Source organism: Bos indicus, chromosome 11 (genome assembly GCF_029378745.1).
Source record: "Bos indicus isolate NIAB-ARS_2022 breed Sahiwal x Tharparkar chromosome 11, NIAB-ARS_B.indTharparkar_mat_pri_1.0, whole genome shotgun sequence".
In the NCBI taxonomy this organism is placed as follows: Eukaryota; Metazoa; Chordata; class Mammalia; order Artiodactyla; family Bovidae; genus Bos; species Bos indicus.
The window spans coordinates 26,383,985-26,402,123 of record NC_091770.1 but is presented as its reverse complement, the minus strand read 5'-3'; the positions used below and the strand labels follow the sequence as shown (position 1 = coordinate 26,402,123).

Genomic DNA, 18,139 nt, shown 5'->3' with positions numbered 1-18,139 from the left:
CACTGATCTGCTTTCTATCACCATAGATCGGTTTGCATTTTCTGGAATTTTATATAAACAGAATCATACATACAGTATGTAATTTTTGTCTGGTTTCTTTTACTCAGCATAATTATTTTGACATTTATCTGTCTTGTGTGTATCAATATTTCATTCTTTTTATATTAGCTAATATATTAGAGAAAGCTGCAGTTGTACAGAAAAAAATGAGCTGTAGCTCTAAAGAGTTCTCATATACTCCCCTCTCTTCTATGTCCTCATTCTCCCTTATTAGTGTGGTACATTTGATGTACATTGATGAATCAATATTGATCCATTATTCTACATTAAGATTCACTCTTCGTGTTGTCAACAAAGGTCTGTCTAGTCAAGGGTATGGTTTTTCCAGTGGTCATGTATGGATGTGAGAGTTGGACTATAAAGAAAGCTGAGCGCCAAAGAACTGATACTTTTGAACTGTGGTGTTGGAGAAGACTCTTGAGAGTCCCTTGGACAGTAAGGAGATCCAACCAGTCCATCTTAAAGGAAATTAGTCCTGGGTGTTCACTGGTAGAACTGATGCTGAAGCTGAAACTCCAATACTTTGGTCACCTGATGAGAAGAGTTGGCTCATTGGAAAAGACCTGATGCTGGGAAAGATTGAGGGCAGGAGGAGAAAGGGACGACAAAGAATGAGATGGTTGGATGGCATCACTCACTCGATGGACGTAAGTTTGGGTGGACTCTGGGAGTTGGTAATGGACAGGGAGGCCTGGCAAGCTGAGGTTCATGGGGTCGCAAAGGGTCGGACATGACTGAGTGACTGAACTGAACGAACTTCATGTTGTACACGTTGTACAGTTCTAAGAGTTTTGACAAATGCACAGTTACACATCACAATTACAGCATCAGATGAAATTGTTTCACTTTCTCAAAAATACCCTGTGCTTGAAGCATATTTCATGAATATGTGACATATTCATCCCTCCATCCCCCTGAACCGCTGGCAACTACCAATATTTTTACTGTGTCTAGGGCTTTGCCTTTTCCAGAATGCCATATAGATAAAATAATACCTTATAAGTCTTTTCAGACTAGCTGTTTTCACTTAGTAAGTCCCAGATGTCCAAGCTGGTTTTAGAAAAGGCAGAGGAACCAGAGATCAAATTGCCAACATCTGCTGGATCATCAAAAAAGCAAGAGAGTTCCAGAAAAAACATCTATTTTCTGCTTTATTGACTATGCCAAAGCCTTTGACTGTGTGGATCACAATAAACTGTGGAAAATTCTGAAAGAGATGGGAATACCAGACCACCTGACCTGCCTCTTGAGAAACCTATATGCAGGTCAGGAAGCAACATTTAGAACTGGACATGGAACAACAGACTGGTTCCAAATAGGAAAAGGAGTACGTCAAGGCTGTATATTATCACCCTGCTTATTTAAGTTATATGCAGAGTACATCATGAGAAACGCTGAGCTGGAAGAAGCACAAGCTGGAATCAAGACTGCCGGGAGAAATATCAAAGACCTCAGCTATGCAGATGACACCACCCTTATGGCAGAAAGTGAAGAGGAACTCAAAAGCCTCTTGATGAAAGTGAAAGAGGAGAGTGAAAAAGTTGGCTTAAAGCTCAACATTCAGAAAACGAAGATCATGGCATCTGGTCCCATCACTTCATGGGAAATAGATGGGGAAACATTGGAAACAATGTCAGACTTTATCTTTTTGGGGGGTCCAAAATCACTGCAGATGGTGATTGTAGCCATGAAATTAAAAGACGCTTACTCCTTGGAAAAAAAGTTATGACCAACCTAGATAGTATATTGAAAAGCAGAGACATTACTTTGTCAACAAAGGTCCATCTAGTCAAGGCTATGGTTTTTCCAGTGGTCATGTATGGATGTGAGAGTTGGACTGTGAAGAAGGCTGAGCGCCGAAGAATTGATGCTTTTGAACTGTGGTATTGGAGAAGACTCTTGAGAGTCCCTTGGACTGCAAGGAGATCCAACCAGTCCATTCTGAAGGAGATCAGCCCTGGGATTTCTTTGGCGGGAATGATGCTAAAGCTGAAACTCCAGTACTTTGGCCACCTCATGAGAAGAGTTGACTCATTGGAAAAGACTGATGCTGGGAGGGATTGGGGGCAGAAAAAGGGGACGACAGAGGATGAGATGGCTGGATGGCATGACTGACTCAATGGATATGAGTCTGAGTGAACTCTGGGAGTTGGTGATGGACAGGGAGGCCTGGCATGCTGCGATTCATGGGGTCGCAAAGAGTTGGACACGACTGAGCGATTGAAGTGAACTGAAGTGCATTTAAGTTGCCCTTATGTCTTTTTGTGGCTTACTCATTTCTTTTCAGTGCCAAATAATATTCCATTGTCTGGATGTACCACAGTTTATCCATTTACCTATTGAAGGACATATTAGTTGCTTCTAAGTTTTGGCAATTATACGGCCTCTATAAACCATCATGTGCAGGATTTTGTGTGGACACAAGTATTCAACTTTTTGGTAAATACCAAGGAGTGTGATTGCTGGATTTTGTGCTAAGACTCTGTTTTGCAAGAAACTGCCAGACTGTCTTCCAAAGTGACTGTGTCATTTTGCATTCCCACCAGCAATTAATAAGAGTTCCTTCTTGATACACATGTTTGCTAATATTTATAGTAGTCAGTGTTTTGGACATAAGCCATTCTGAGAACAGTGGTATCCCATTTTTTAGTTAATTCTTTTATCATGGAGTAGTATTCCATTATGAATATACAATATATGTTGATAACTGAACATTTGGGGGTTTCCCCCTTTTTTACTATTATAAATAAAACTGTTGTGAACAATCATGCACAAGTCTTTGTAAGGATATAGTTTTCTTTTCTCTTGGGTACAGACAGATGGAGCATATGGAAGGTGTACACTGTATATGTTTAACCTTTTAAAAAACTGCCAAACTATTTCAGAAAGTGCTTATACCATCTCCATTACCTTCAGCAGCGTTTGAGGCTCTAGTTCTTTCACATCTTTCCCAGCACTTGCTATGTTCAGTCTTTAATTTTTGTGATTCTCGTTTTTGTAGGTAGTGGTATTTTATTGCAGTGAATTTGCACATTTCTTTTGACTAGTTTTGCTGAGTGTCTCTTCAGTCTTTTTTTGCCACCCTTGTATCTTTCTGGTGCAGTAGACGCTGGCTAAGGGGTTAACTAGAGGGTCTCAGTTCTCTCCACAGGGATCTTTCCATGGCATCTCTCCACACTGGCTACTTTGGGCTTCCTCATAGCATTCCAGCTTGGTCCCAAATGTGAGTGCCCCAAATGAATAAACAAAGCAAGGCAGAAACTGTATCCTTATTGTGACCAAGCCTTAGAAGTCATATAGCATCTTTTTGACTATACTTGATGTACAAAGGCCAGAGTCCATGTGAGAAGTTACGGAGTAAAGGATATACAGGGAAGCCATTATTTGGACCTTTAGTGCAATTACTCTAACACACACACCTTCACAATACTTTTTTAAATTGCAGTTAAAAATACACATAAGATACCATATTAACTATTTTTAAGTGTACAGTTCTCTAGAGTCAAGTATATTCATTCTGGTGTGGCACCGACCACTAGAACTTTTTCATCTTGCAAATGTGAAACTTGATACCCATTAAACCAGATTTTTCTCCTTACCACGAGACCTCAGTAACTGCCACTCTACTTTGTTTCCATGAATTTGACTATTTTAGATAAAAATCATACAATCTTTGACTTTTTGTGACCTCATTTAGCATAATGTCCTCAAGGTTCATCCATGGTGTAGCATGTGAAAGAACTTCATTCCTTTTTAAGACTAAATGTTATTCCACTGTATGTATATACCACATTTGTTTATTCATTCATCTGTCAGACATCTGGGTTGCTTCCATCCTTCAGATATTGTGAATAATGATGCCATGAACGTGGTTGTGCAAAAGTATCTTCAAGACCCTGCTTTTAATTCTTGCGGATATACACCCACAAGTGGGATTATATGGTAGTTCAATTTTTAATCTCTTGAGGAACCACCTTACTGTTTTCCCTAGCGGTTTTACCATTTTACATTCCCACCAACAGTGCACAAGCGTTCCAATGGGTTCCAGTTTTTCCATATGCTCGCCAACACTGATTATTTTCTGTATTTTATTATTTTAAAGTGGCCATCCTGATGAGTGTGAGGTCGCACATCACTGTGGTTTGGGTCTGCATTTCCCTGATGATGAGTGACATGAGCATCTTTTATGTACTTGTTGACCATGTACATCTTTGGAGGAATGTCTATTCAAGTCTTTTGCTCATTTTAACAATTAGGTTATGTGATTTTTTTGTTGAGTTGTAACAGCACTTTGATTTGTATTTCCAACAGGCACTTACAGCACCAGGTGCAGCCCTAACTTGGCTATGTCCGCCTGATGAGAGGCAGGTGTTTCCGTGTCTCAGACCCAAGTTTGTGATACTCACAGCTTGGCGATTTCTGTGGCTGTTGTCAACCCAGAAGTCACTGCTTTTGTTTTAAAATATGTATTTATTTCTTCGGCTGCATCAGGTCTCAGCTGAGGCACATGGGATCTTTGATGCGGCATGCAAGCTTAGTCACTCTGTGGCATGTGGGATCTTAGTTCCCTGAACAGGGATTGAAACTGCATCCCCTGCATTGAAAGATTCTTAACCACTGGACCACAAGGGAAGTCCCCATAGCCACAGTTAGTCACACTTCACCACTGTGCCTTCTTGGTGGCCAAATGTTACAAAATAAAACAACACACACAAACAAGCATAATTAGGTCCTTCCGTGACATCACTGGCCAGCAATGTAATTTACTTCACAGTGTAATGGGCTGATTTATAAAGTGTTTTAAACTTGGAATGTCTCAATTCTTTACTGCTTGAAGACTTTGTTTTCCAAAACAGTCCAGAATCATAAAAGAAACAGTAATATATAATATCTGGCCTTTAACAAAGTTCTATTGAAAAAGAGCACCCAACAGCTAAATGCCAACTTACCTACCCTGTGACCAGTATGTCAAATACAGATACACTGAGCTGTTCTGGAAAACTTGTAACTATCAGCATTGATAGACATTGTACTGCCACGAATAGTCTCACTGTAAATTCAAAGAGTGTGACTCACATGCTACTTTTAAAATGCTACAGTCTTCTGAGAACACTGCGAGTTTGAACTTCATTGGGACACAAACGTCATTTTCTGTAATCTACTGCCACGGAAATGTGGTCCTTGGATGTTAAGCGAATTCTTCAATTCCCAGGTCAGACCCAGTATTCCTGGGGGAGGCTTTATGATTCCCTGACCTTTAATGGACACACTCTCAGCAAGGCTTGCCTCAAAGCCCAGAAACATTCAGAATGGTTTGGGTGCTGGGTTGGGGTCTCTGTGAACATGTATCAGAGGAATAAGTGCCAATATAGGCAGAAAAAACACTAAACATGTCATACTTTTGGGAAAGTGCTTCACCCACATCAAGCCATGTACATAAAACCACTGTGAATATATCTTTTAAAGTGAAGCCCACTCATACTACACAATCTGTCAGACCATTAATTTTCTCAAAACTCTCAAATGGCAACTTGAAAGCTATCAATGTTTGCTCATTATAAAGAGAATCAACTCCAAATATCTCAGCCTAGAGGTCCAAGCTACAGTCTACACACTTATTACATTTTTAAACTTAATTCTGTCTTAGTATCCCCAAACCAAGCTCTCTAGTCCCATCAGCCACGCTCACTGTCTTCTCCTCATTGTCAACTAGGGACACCTGTTCAGGACATTTGTTCCCACCTCTCTTACAGGCCCTGCTTCATCCGCCTTCCGCCACTCCCATGGACACTCATCTAGCCCTTGCAGAATTCCTGACTGTGTTATTCATTTGTATATCCATCCTTATAAGGGCAGTTACTTTAATATAGGATTTTATTTGGATTTCCCACCTAAAAAGGAGAGCTGTACCTATTAACAAAGTGAAAAGTTCAGGGTTTGGCCCATGGTCAACATTCAGAATCTTGTGAGTGTGGAGGGGGAGGACCTTGGAGATCCCCTCCAGCAAGCCTTCTCAAACTTTAATCTGCATACAAATCTCCCGGAGATCTTGTTAAAATGTAGATTCTGATTCGTTAGATTTTTGGTGAAGCCTGAGATTCTGCATTTCTAACCACCTCCCAGATAATGCCAGTGCTGTGGTACCTGGACCACAAGTGCTTGAGGTTGTGATGGTGCACATTAATGAGTGGAGGAGGCAGGGTGGGGCTCAACAGGAAGGTGGGCATGCTACTACCGTATAGCACAGAGAGCTATATTTAATATCCTATGATAAACCGTAATGGAATATCAAAAGAAAAAAATATATATAACTGAATCACTTTGCTTTTCAGCACTAATTAACACTTCAATTAAAAAAAATAAAGTGAGGGGATGGTGAATGGTGGCAAACCAGGAGACTCAAGCCCTGCCTAAGGGACAGCAGCCACTCTAAGCTTCATGGTCTTGGGTAAGTGCATTCAGCCTCTTTGAATGGATCTCAGCTGTTTCATCTGTTACACTTGCTTCATAGTGTTGTTATAAATAAAATACATTTAAATTGTAAAATTTATTTTAAATACAAATAAAACTCAATTAAAGTTTTAAATTTAATTAAATAGCATATACAAACTACCTACCAGTGATAACAGGCTTGCTTTACAAAGGCTGGTCAGCTTTCTTCTCAGCAAAGAGATTTGCAGAGTGAGGCCTATGTCACTGATAAAAGTTGCTATTGTTAACATTATAATAATAACCATTACTATTAAGTATTAGGTCAATGGGGTCTACTCACTACATTTACAGAAATGAAAGGAACTTCTTATTCTTCACAAGAACGACCTGCTTAGAGATAATTTCTCTATCCTCAGTTATTCCAAGAGGCAACTGGAAAGTTATCTCACTAAACATAAATATTCTAAATATTCAAAAGTATTAATACAAAAATTAATAATAGTTCTCTTTCATAGTAAACACTGACTAGAAGCAGCAGAGGTTGTGCTTTATAAAGCAGAGCTTTATAATAATATAAACCATCACATCCTTGTTTCTATTTCTTTTCTGTTCAAAAATATTTTTAATTTGAATGATAAGACCATGAGGACCAGGACTTCTAGTTCTTCCAAGTTCTGCATAATTATAGTATTTCTACTTGAATCATAATTGATCATCTGTTAATCCTTCATCAGTAACTCTGCTTTAAACTGGGGGAAATGATCTAAATACAGGGAGCAACACAAAGTGTTAGGTTATAGTCATCAATGTTAGTCAGGTCCTTATCTACTCCTTACAAACAAGAGTGAAAAATTGTGGAACTACATCTTCAACAGGCGTGAATTTCCTTTGTTGCACTGTTTTAGCAAGAAGAGTGGTCATCTTTGGTTACTGGCTAAATATATAAAAAACATAATCTTATACATAGAAAGGGGAACAAAAATAAAAGTAAAACCTACCCTCTGAAATCTACATTTGTAACTTTACCAAGCAAAGTCATAATCACATTCATGAAGTATTTTGTAAGCTAGCTCGGACAAGTATCTTCATATTTTCTAGATATTATACATTTTTGTACACAGTTAATCACACAGAGTTGCAGAACATGCATACCTCGACTTTCTGATGTGGAGCCTCCCTAATGAACACTTTATTCCTGTTATTTTCTATAGGGGAAGAAAAATATCTTTCCCCTCTATCCTTTTAAGTTCTTGACTGAGACCCCTGTAACAAAACACAAAGGAACATGAAAAAAAGCATACAAATTCATTGAACATAGGCTTTATGTGTCACAAGAGACTTAGTAAGGAAATGAAAACTTAAAGAAAGTTAAGCCCGTGTGTTTTTACACTAAGCTTGATGCAGGGTGGAAAGATATAATAGAACAAAGGGTATGAGGTAAGCGTAGGAATCTGGAGAAACTTAGCAAAGCTAATATTTGGAGTCTTCTCCATGTCCCGTTGTTTTCAGACAGAGATGTTCCTTTCCTCCTGGCATAGAGAGGGCATAAATCTCTCACAAGATTTTTTTATGACCTGCTTCAGAGAAGTTCAGAGTATCCTTCCTGCACATGCCATTTCTCAAGTTCCTTCAGCTTTAAACGTTCAATATATCAAGGCACCATATTTTGGGGTACCATGTCCTGAACTCCACTGCTATAATTATTATTTCTTTTCACTGAAGCACCTAAGTTTATTTGAGTCTGTGACTGGTTTGTCAAAACAAATAGATTTGCTTTGGCGGGGTGTTTATGATCTCCAATGAAGGTCAGCAAACTTTGTCCCAGGTCAAATCCAGAACTATATATGTTTTTATAAATGAAGTTTTATTTGAATACATCCATCAGCACTTGTTATCTGTGGTGCCTTGCCAAAACAGAAGAATTGAGAGATGGAGACTATTTGGTCCTCAAAGCCTAAAATATTTACTCTCTGGCCCTTTATAGACAGTTTGCCAACCCTGGACCTACAGAATAAAGAATAACAACTAAAGATGTTAAAGGGTTTTTATTTTTAAAAGGTATCACTCCAAAAGTCTCAGGGATGCCAGCCTAAGCCTATATACCTTTTTGCCAGACAGGCAATAGTCTTACTTTAAAAAGTAGAATTCCATTTTCCTAAGCTTGAGGAAACATCAAAGTGAAAGTCATACTTAAAATGGAGTAATTATGGAGTAATTGCTCTTTATATGTAGTAAATGAAATTGGTTTTGGTTTGAGGAGTATCGTATTAGTGAGGATGCCATGCAAAAGAGACAGTTCTAAAAGGTTACTAAACTGTGGCTTTTGAGGAAAACAACTATGGCCATCTTCTAGAGCTGGATTTCAATAAAAATTTTACTTACTCTTACAAAATTTTAAAGTTATGTTTTATTAGTAAGTCTTCCTGATTTTCGGCAGGTGGGAGAGGGTAGCAAATGGGATTATATAACAAAGTGGACTTGATCAATTTATATCCATGTCATGTAATTCAGTCCCTTTAAATAGATTACTTAGCAAAGCTTCCTGATCATCCAACCCCATCAGCCCAGCAGTTGCTCAAGAAAACCATCAAGTAACTAAACAAACAATAAATTCATACATATATACAGATATTAAATAAATACATAAATGGTAAATCCCTGGTGCTATTTACCCTAAGCAGGTCACATAGAGGAGCCCATGTGAAAAGTAACTCAGGGCACAAAATTTGGACTACTCTTCTCTTGTGAATTTTATCTCAAGTTCATGTCTTTGGAAATATGTAAAAATTAAAATTATTAAATGCAAAACAGATTTGAAAGAATACCCGTAAACCCAAACTTACATTAACACATTGTGAATACCCATAAACCCAAACTTACCTTAACACATTTTGATTCTTTTTATTATTACTTTTTTCTTTTAGCCAGATGAATGAGATATAAAATGCATACTTACCACTTTCAGGTGTATGATTGGATGAGTTCTAACAAATGTACACAGTTATGTAGTTATGTAATCACCACCACAATCATGATACCGAACAGCTCCATTACTCCCCAAAGTTCCATTACTCCCCTTAGCCCCTGGCAACAATCAATCTGCTGTCTCTAAATTTTGCCTTTTCACAAACTGCAGATAAATGAAATCAGTCTTTTGTGTCTTCTTTCAATTAGCATAATGCTTTTGAGCTTCACTCCTGTTGTTGCTTGAATTAGTAATTTGTTCCTCTTATTGCTAATTAGCATTCATTGTATGGATGTGGTTTATCCTTTTACCAGCTGAACTTCTGAGGTGTTTTCAATTTTGGACTATAATACAGCTTATGAACATTTATGTAGTTTTCTGTGTGGATATGTTTTCATTTCTCTTGGGTATATACTTAGGAGTGGAATTGCTGAGTCACAAGGTTAGTATAATATTTAAGTTTATGAGAAATTGCCAAACTGTCATCTGAGGTCCTTGGACCTTAACCTTTCCATGAGCAATGCGTGTGTTCCATTTGCTCCCCATTATCGCTATTGGCAATTCCCATCTTTTTAATTACAGTCATTCTACTGAGTTGTGGTGGTATTACCATTTGCACTTCCTGAATGAGTAATAACTGGAGAAGGAAATGGCAACCCACTCCAGTATTCTTGCCTGGAGAATCTCAAGGAGGGAGAAGCCTGGTAGGCTACAGTCCACGGGGTCGCAGAGTCGGACACGACTGAGCGACTTCATTCTACTGTGTTGTGGTGGTATTACCATTTGCACTTCCTGAATGACTAATAACAACTTGGATCACTGGTGCTTGTTATTCATATGTTTTCCTTGATAAAACCCTTATTTAGTTTTTCAACATTTTAACCTATTTTTAAAAGTGGTCTATTATAAACAGCAATCCTTAGGCAAGATGTGTTTTGTCTAAGGCTTATCTTTCCATTTTCAACAGTGTCTCTCTCTGGAAGTGCAGATGTTATTCTAATCTGAGCTTTGCTGAACCCAATTTTCCTTCAGTGTCTTGGTCTAGAAATTTGTTTTAGTTCTTACAGTTAAGTCTGTGTTTCAAGTTAATTTTTGTGTGACACAGAGGAATAAAGGTTGATTAAAAAATATATATATACGGTTATGTTTGTTCCAGAATTATTTGTGGAAGTGACTTTCCTTTTTCCCATCAAATTACTGTCAGTTTTGTGAAAAATTAAGTTACCATATAGGTGTTACATAATCACACAGTCTATTTTTGGATTCTTTATTGTGTCCAGTTCAGTTGCTCAGTCCTGTCCAATTCTGCCGCCCCAGGGACTGCAATACGTCAGCCTTCCCTGTCCATCACCCAACTCCTGGAACTTGCTCAAACTCATGTGCATCAAGTCAGTGATGACATCCAACCATCCTCTGTCGTCCCCTTCTCCTCCTGACTTCAATCTTGCCCAGCGTCAGGGTCTTTTCAAATGAGTCAATTCTTCACATGAGGTGGCGAAAGTATTGGAGTTTCAGTTTCAGCAACAGTCCTTCCAATGAATATCCAGGACTGATTTCCTTTAGGATTGACTGGTTGGATCTCCTTTCTGTCCATGGGACTCTCAAGAGTCTTCTCCAACACCACAGCTCAAAAGCACCAATTCTTTGGTGCTCAGCTTTTAGTCTAACTCTGACATCCATACAAGACTACTGGAAAAACCATAGCTTTGACTATACCGACCTTTGTGGGCAAAGAAATGTCTCTGCTTTTTAATATGCTGTCTAGGTTGGTCATAACTTTTCCTCCAAGGAGTAAGCAACTTTTAATTTCATGGCTGCAGTCACCATCTGCAGTCATTTTGGAGCCCAGGAATTTTTGGAGCCCAAGAAAATAAAGTCTGTCACTGTTTCCATTGTTTCCAGCAGATTATGAATACACCTTGATACCAAAAGCATATTAACTATGGTAACTTTATAGTAATTCTTGCAATCAGGCATATATCCTCCAATATAATCTTTTTATCAAAGCTGTTTTGACTATTTAAGGTCCAATTGCATTTATATATGAATTTTAGACTCACCTTGTTAATTTCTACCCCAAATGGCTGCTAAGTACTTTGATTAGGGTTTCACTTAATCTAGGTCAGTTTAATTTTGACATGTTAATCATATTAAGGGCTACCCAGGTGGATCAGTGGTAAAGAATACACCTGCCAATGCATCAGACCCAGGTTCGATCCCTGGGTCAGGAAGGTCCTCTGGAAAAGGGCATGGCAACAAACTCCAGTATTCTTGAATGGAGAATCCCATGGACAGAGGAGCCTGGTGGGCTACAATCCATAGGTCACAGAGTCAGACATGACTGAGTTACTAAACCACCAGTGCATTAAACCTTTCATCCAAGAACGTGGTCTCTCTCTCCATTTATTTAGGTTTTCTTTCTCTCAGAATGGTTTGTTTTCCATGTTCAGGTCTTACACATACTTCACAAAATTTATCTCATGGTCTTTGATGCTATGGTGTTATTTTTTAATTTCGTTTGTTCCTGGTATATAAAAATATTTTGGTACATTGACATTGCATCCTGTTGACGACCTTGCTAAGCTTATTTGAGTTGGAGAAGGCAATGGCACCCCACTCCAGTACTCTTGCCTGGGAAATCCCATGGACGGAGGAGCCTGGTAGGCTGCAGTCCATGGGGTCGCTAAGAGTCGGGCACGACTGAGCGACTTCACTTTCACTTTCATGCATTGGAGGAGGCAATGGCATCCCACTCCAGTATTCTTGCCTAGAGAATCCCAGGGATGGGGGAGCCTGGTAGGCTGCCGTCTATGGGGTCGCACAGAGTTGGACATGACTGAAGTGACTTAGCAGCAGCAGCATCTTATAGTTTATCATCTTCTACTTACACAAAGACAGTTATATGTATCTTTCCAATTTGTTTTTCTTTGTTGTTCTGTTGCACTGGCTAAAACCTCCAAACAGTATTGAATATAAGTGTTTAGATCAGACATTCTTGCCTTATTTGGTGCATTAGAGGGAAAGTATTCAGTTTTTTACTGTTAAATATGGTATTAGTTACTCTTTATCAGGCTGAGCAAATTCCCTTTTATTTGTAGGTTGCTGAGAACTTCTACTAGGAATAGGTCTTGAATTTCGTCAAATGCTTTTTCTGAATGTAATGATATGGTTTTTCTATTTTACTCCCAGCATGGAATTACATTCATTTTCAAGTGTTTCCTCTAAGGTATTAATTTCATTGGCATAAATCATTTCATAATACTCCTTTTTAAATGTCTGTAGGATTCATGCTGGTATCTCCCCTTTTATTTCAAACACTGATAATTTGTTTTTTACCTGATCAGCCTGGTTATAAGTTTAATCAACTTCTTTGATATTTACAAAGAGTCAACTTCTGATTTGCTTTTTTTGTTTTCTATTTCACTGACTTCTGTTCTTATTCTTCTTTTCTTGCACTTGTATTTACTTAAGTTGGAAAGTTAACTGAGACTCTACATTCTAATATATGTGTTTAAATCTATACATTTCCCTCTGAATACTGCCTTAGCTGTAGCCCACAATTTCTGTTATGATTTTTATTTTCATTCTAGCCAAGATATTTTCTAATTTCTCTTATGATTTCTTTGGCATATGAATTATTTAAGTGTATTGTTATCTTTCTGTTGTTTACATTAATTCCACTGTGTCTGGAAAATAATGCTTTATATATAAAATTTCAATGCCCTTTAAATTTAAGGAGACAAAAATTAAGAAGCAGGGGTGCCTTTTCCTTGCTCACGGTCTACTTCTGCTGGTTGGACACAGATAACAAGGCCCTGGGTGATGATACAGCCACAAGATTAAAAATCTCAGACTTGAATCACTACATAGAAGAAAGAAGCACCCTCACCTGGAACACTCAACCTGGTAATACATGAGCAAGAAATAATCTATTTTTTGAACCATTACAGGTTTGGTTCTGTTTGTTATATTAGTTTAGCTTACCCTGAGATTCAAATGCTATCTTTTGAAGGTTCCCCTCTGCTTTCCATCTCCCTGAGTTTATCACAAAACACAGAGTCTATATTTCAGTTCATACTATCTAAAGCATACCCACCGCATCTACTCAATATTTTCATGTGTTCCATTAATAGATAAAACCTTCATATGAATAAAAATAAATACATAGGAAGTTTACTGCACCAGCCAAGATTTTTTTGGAATAAATTTTTATTGAAGTATAGAGCATGTGTACAGAAATGGGTGCCAAGAAACATACTATCTATACATACAATATATGTAACTCATATATCTGTAGAAATATATAAGGCTGTCTACACCTGGGGCATTTTTTTCCTGTTATTTCTTACTTGCTATTTTTGAAGCCCTGGTAATCGAGAAAGTCAAGAACAAGAGACAGAAGGGCACCCAAGATGTTATCCTAGAGAGGCTCTTGAACTCAAGGTTAGAAAGCCAAAGCTGGTCTTTTGCAATTACCTATACGCTGGTCAGTTCCTCTGCCACACTCTTACAGTGCTACCTTTCCCCATGTTTTAAGGGAACAAAGATATAAAACAGGGAAGAATATGAAGAGAGAAGTTACATCATTTCCTAGAATATAAAGCTCCAGGGTTACTACTGGCCCATGTGGCATCTTTGATAAATTTTTAAAAAGCTCTTTATAAAGGACTCCTTTTCTCAAGTCACCTGATAGATATTTGCTGTACTATAACCATACTGACTTTACTGGTAAGAACACCTTCCTTCCCCTTGCTGCGAAGCTGTGTAGGTAAGGCCCCAGTGTCTGTGATGTGAAGAGCATCTTCTGGATGTGGCCTGTTCTGTTCAGTTCACATGCTGCAGCTGGCCTCAGGCCAGGTTGTAATTTTGATTTTTTTTTAGATGCATAAAGGTTACTTTTAAAATACTTTTTAAATTGATGAATCATATATATACAGAATAAAAAGGGAGACGTAACTAAAAGCAATATAAAACAACAACAAAACAAGAACCACCAGTTTACACAGGAAAAAATGTAACAAGTTCAGAGTTTCAAAAACATATAAATGATGCAAGGAACACTATAAGCAAAAATAAATAAATTTGCTTGGGCCTATGGGAATAGGGTCAAAGTGAAAACACCAAATAAATTGAATTATACAGAAGTGATAAGGCCAGTAAGAAACTGATTTCCTATTTTATGCTAATGGAAAACAAGAAAATGATCCTGGAAACCTAAGAATATTTCTAGGTGACCCACTGTAGTTATATAAAAGTGGGAAAGGGGGTACTGGCCTTATATTAGAAAGCGTGACAATCTTTCCGATTTTTATAAGAGGTAAAAGATGGCAACAACTTGACACTGATCCCAGGAAAGGCCCTAGAATAAAACCTTACTTACAATGATGTTTCTTAAGCCTTTTGGCAAGAGAACATTGTTCACCAAGTATCAGCAGGTACTTCATGAACTTTGGAGGGCAGTTACTTGACTAACATTTGAGAAATGCAGGACTTCAGCAAGGAATATAAGATCCATGATGCTCTCACAGACAAACCTGGAGAGAAACAGGCTGATAGATGAATCAGTAAATTGCTAAATTTTTTACCTAATGGATGCTGCTTAAAACATTGGTCAATTTATATCATATCAAAGAGAAGTTTCTTAGGTCATTGTCCTCAGACTTGTTTCATTCAATATTGAATGTTCAAGTTTCAAACTTTGGGGTGATGGAAAAGAGTAATATAGTATATATATCTTAGATGATTCCCAAAACATTTCAAAAGGTTAATAAATCTAACACAAGAAAACTTAGAAAAAATGAAGGTCCTGCAAAGCAGGTTGAACAAAACACCAACTGCACAAGTACAGGATGGGGAAAGACTATTAACAGTAGTAAACATAATTAACCTCAAAGACTCATTTTCATGTGGATGTCAGAAAAGCTAGTTCATTGAGTGTTAAATCGAAGAACAAAAGAGCAGTAACTAGAACAAAGGACCATGTTCTGCTACCTATATTGGTTCTGTTCTGGGTTGTATACTTTAAGCAAAAAAGAAAACTAGAGCCTTTGGAAAACTGAAGTTTGGATGGTAGAGACAACTGAAGCCACAATCTATCAGGGAAGTTAACAGAATTAGAAAAGATACTGCGAGTCACTGTAAGAGCTGTGCTTAAATGTTTGGCCCCAAGGGGTTCATGAGACAAATGACAGGAAGAACCAACCAGGAGAGGCAGAGCTGCCCTCAAATGGAAGTAGATTCTGGCCCCTGGAGAACCCAATCAGAGCTTCTAAAGGCCTATCTGGTACATAGGGAATCAACTTGGAGACCTCATAAAAACATATTTAAAGATCTGTCCCGTTATAAAATTACTCTTTGAAGAACACACAGATGACAAGTCTTCAGGACTACTGTGTTAAAATGTTTGACGATATGAAATTACAAATCATTCAGTTTGCTTTATGGGTGTATTTCTCTCTCAAACTGACAGACAGTGTTTGTGGGTTGCTCGCTGATGTGAAATTTCCCCAAGTTGTTAATCAGCATTGACATGCAAACTTTTGACGGTGAAAGGCATTTGACAAGTGCACTATATACACTAATACACTGTAATAGTGTGTACTCTATTACACATTCTTAACTGCCAGATTCATGTGTGTCCCATCCTGAAAAAGCCTTAAAAAATATTACATAAACAAACATTGGCTGTCAAGAATAATTTTACATAGCCAATCTTTCAGGTTTATTTAACTTATGGATCTATTTGTATAATTTAGGTTACTCAAAACCATTTGGAAATGTGTGGTACGAACTAACCAAGTTCAATTTTGTCTTAAAATTAATTAAAGGTATGTTTTACACTACACTACACAAAACCTCCAGGCATAACTACTGCACAGGATTCCCTGAAGTCCATTTCAACATTCATTCTCAGAGATCACACAAAATATGAATAAATGCATGTACTACATGAAAGAAATTTGCTATTTCACGTAACTACATCCTAGAATCATCAGGGACTGAGAAAGGAAACTTTTCCACGATTTTCCCTAAAGAAATTATTTACCATCTGTCAGCAATTTTTCTATATCACCTCCTAGGATATTTATATCAATTTTCTTGGAAAAGCAAGAATTAACCTTGGCATACCATTGTACCAAACCTGCTCTTTTCACTCTTGTAATACTTTTTTTGCACCTTTCAATCTCAGAGCAGAGATAAAATCTCTCGGAAAGGGAATGTACAGTTACTGTCCAGTCACTTACTACTCTCTGATTACATAAAAGTAAAGTAGCAAATGGAACTGTAATGAAGGTACAAAGGGGAGCTTACCTAGGCGAGGTACTGCTGTCCAAAGGTGCTCTCTTTGGGCCACTGGGAAAAGCATCTATGAGAAAGCACTTGAGCCAATTCCTTGTCTGATCAAGACATTCACTCCTTTCTATATTCCTAAACATAAGTCTCTGAAGTCACCAAAATTAAGCTAAAAAGCGTCTAATTTAAGGGATTTATTAAGATGTGTATGCATGTAGAACAAGCCAGTTACAAACCTACTTTCTTTTGCATTAGCTATTAACTCTGTACCTCATATGTCAAATGAGTTCTGGGCATCATAAAAGAGTCACAAGATGCTCTTACATAAACATTTAGAAATCCAGTAACTTCTGATTTAAATGGTGCTTTTAGGAGAGGGGAAACAATAATGATATTTATTAAATATAGCCTGCCTTTAACCATGGAAGTCTCCGGAATAAAAGCAAAAGTACTGCCAAGAAGCCACAGGTATTTATCACAAGGACAGAGAAAAATATGATTTTGAAAGCTACAGTGACAGTTCTCTGCCTTCATTAACGGGCTCTAAGATTACAGGTTAATAGCAGTATAAATACTATAATTACATAATGTTGGGTTCGTTTTTCTTTCAGGTTACGAAAAACATTTTTGTTCTTGTACTTTTAAGGGCTTGTAAAGTCTGCCAGCCACTGCCTTTCTTGTCACCAGAGTTCTCAGCGGGTTTACAAGTGGACGTGCCCAAGACTGCCATCTGGTGGAAATGATAGAAATTGAAATGGTTTTTGTAAGTGATTAAAAATCAGTTGTCTAAGAAGGTACAAATTAAAAATAAATTGGAAGAAAACGGTTCATTCACAATACAGTAAGAAATATAAAATACGGAATTAACTTAGTAAGTGTATAGAACATATGAAGAAAAAGATAAAAATTTTACTGGGGCACTAAGAAATATCTATGTAAAAAGATGTAGCACTAATTCTGGAATGGAACTCATCTCTGCTAGAAACCCCCAAATTAATCTACCACATAACAACTCAAAATTACAGGATTTTTATTTGGCAGTGAAATCTTGGCCAAATTATTAAAAAGGTCATCTGGAAGAATAAACGTTCAATTTTTATTTAAGTAAATTAAGAAGGGAGCACTCTCCCTATCAGACTAAAAAAAATAAAACAATGATAACTCAGATGACACACTGGTATACAATACAAAGCAATGAAATAGAATGTTCATAAAAATACAAGTATATACAAGAATATATCTGGTGGCTCAGACGGTAAAGCGTCTGCCTTCAATGCGGGAGAGACCCGGGTTTGATTCCTGGATCGGGAATATCCCCTGGAGAAGGAAATGGCAATCCAATCCAACACTCTTGCCTGGAAAATCCCATGGTCGGAGGAGCCTGATAGG

The 18,139-nt window shown here is 37.7% G+C and overlaps 1 protein-coding gene across 2 annotated transcripts in view; it reads right to left on the bottom strand.

Moving 5' to 3' along the window:
* Positions 1 to 2,858: 2,858 nt before the first annotated feature.
* The window catches only part of PPM1B (protein phosphatase, Mg2+/Mn2+ dependent 1B), a 108,918-nt gene continuing 93,637 nt past the window's right edge, over positions 2,859 to 18,139 (bottom strand). The window contains exon 6 of one of the 2 annotated variants that reach the window (XM_070798579.1): positions 2,859 to 17,480. In XM_070798579.1, coding sequence (XP_070654680.1) covers positions 17,358 to 17,480 — 123 coding nt within the window. In that variant the 3' untranslated portion in view covers positions 2,859 to 17,357. The remainder of the gene's footprint in view (positions 17,481 to 18,139) is intronic. The other variant, XM_070798580.1, reaches the window with a different exon arrangement.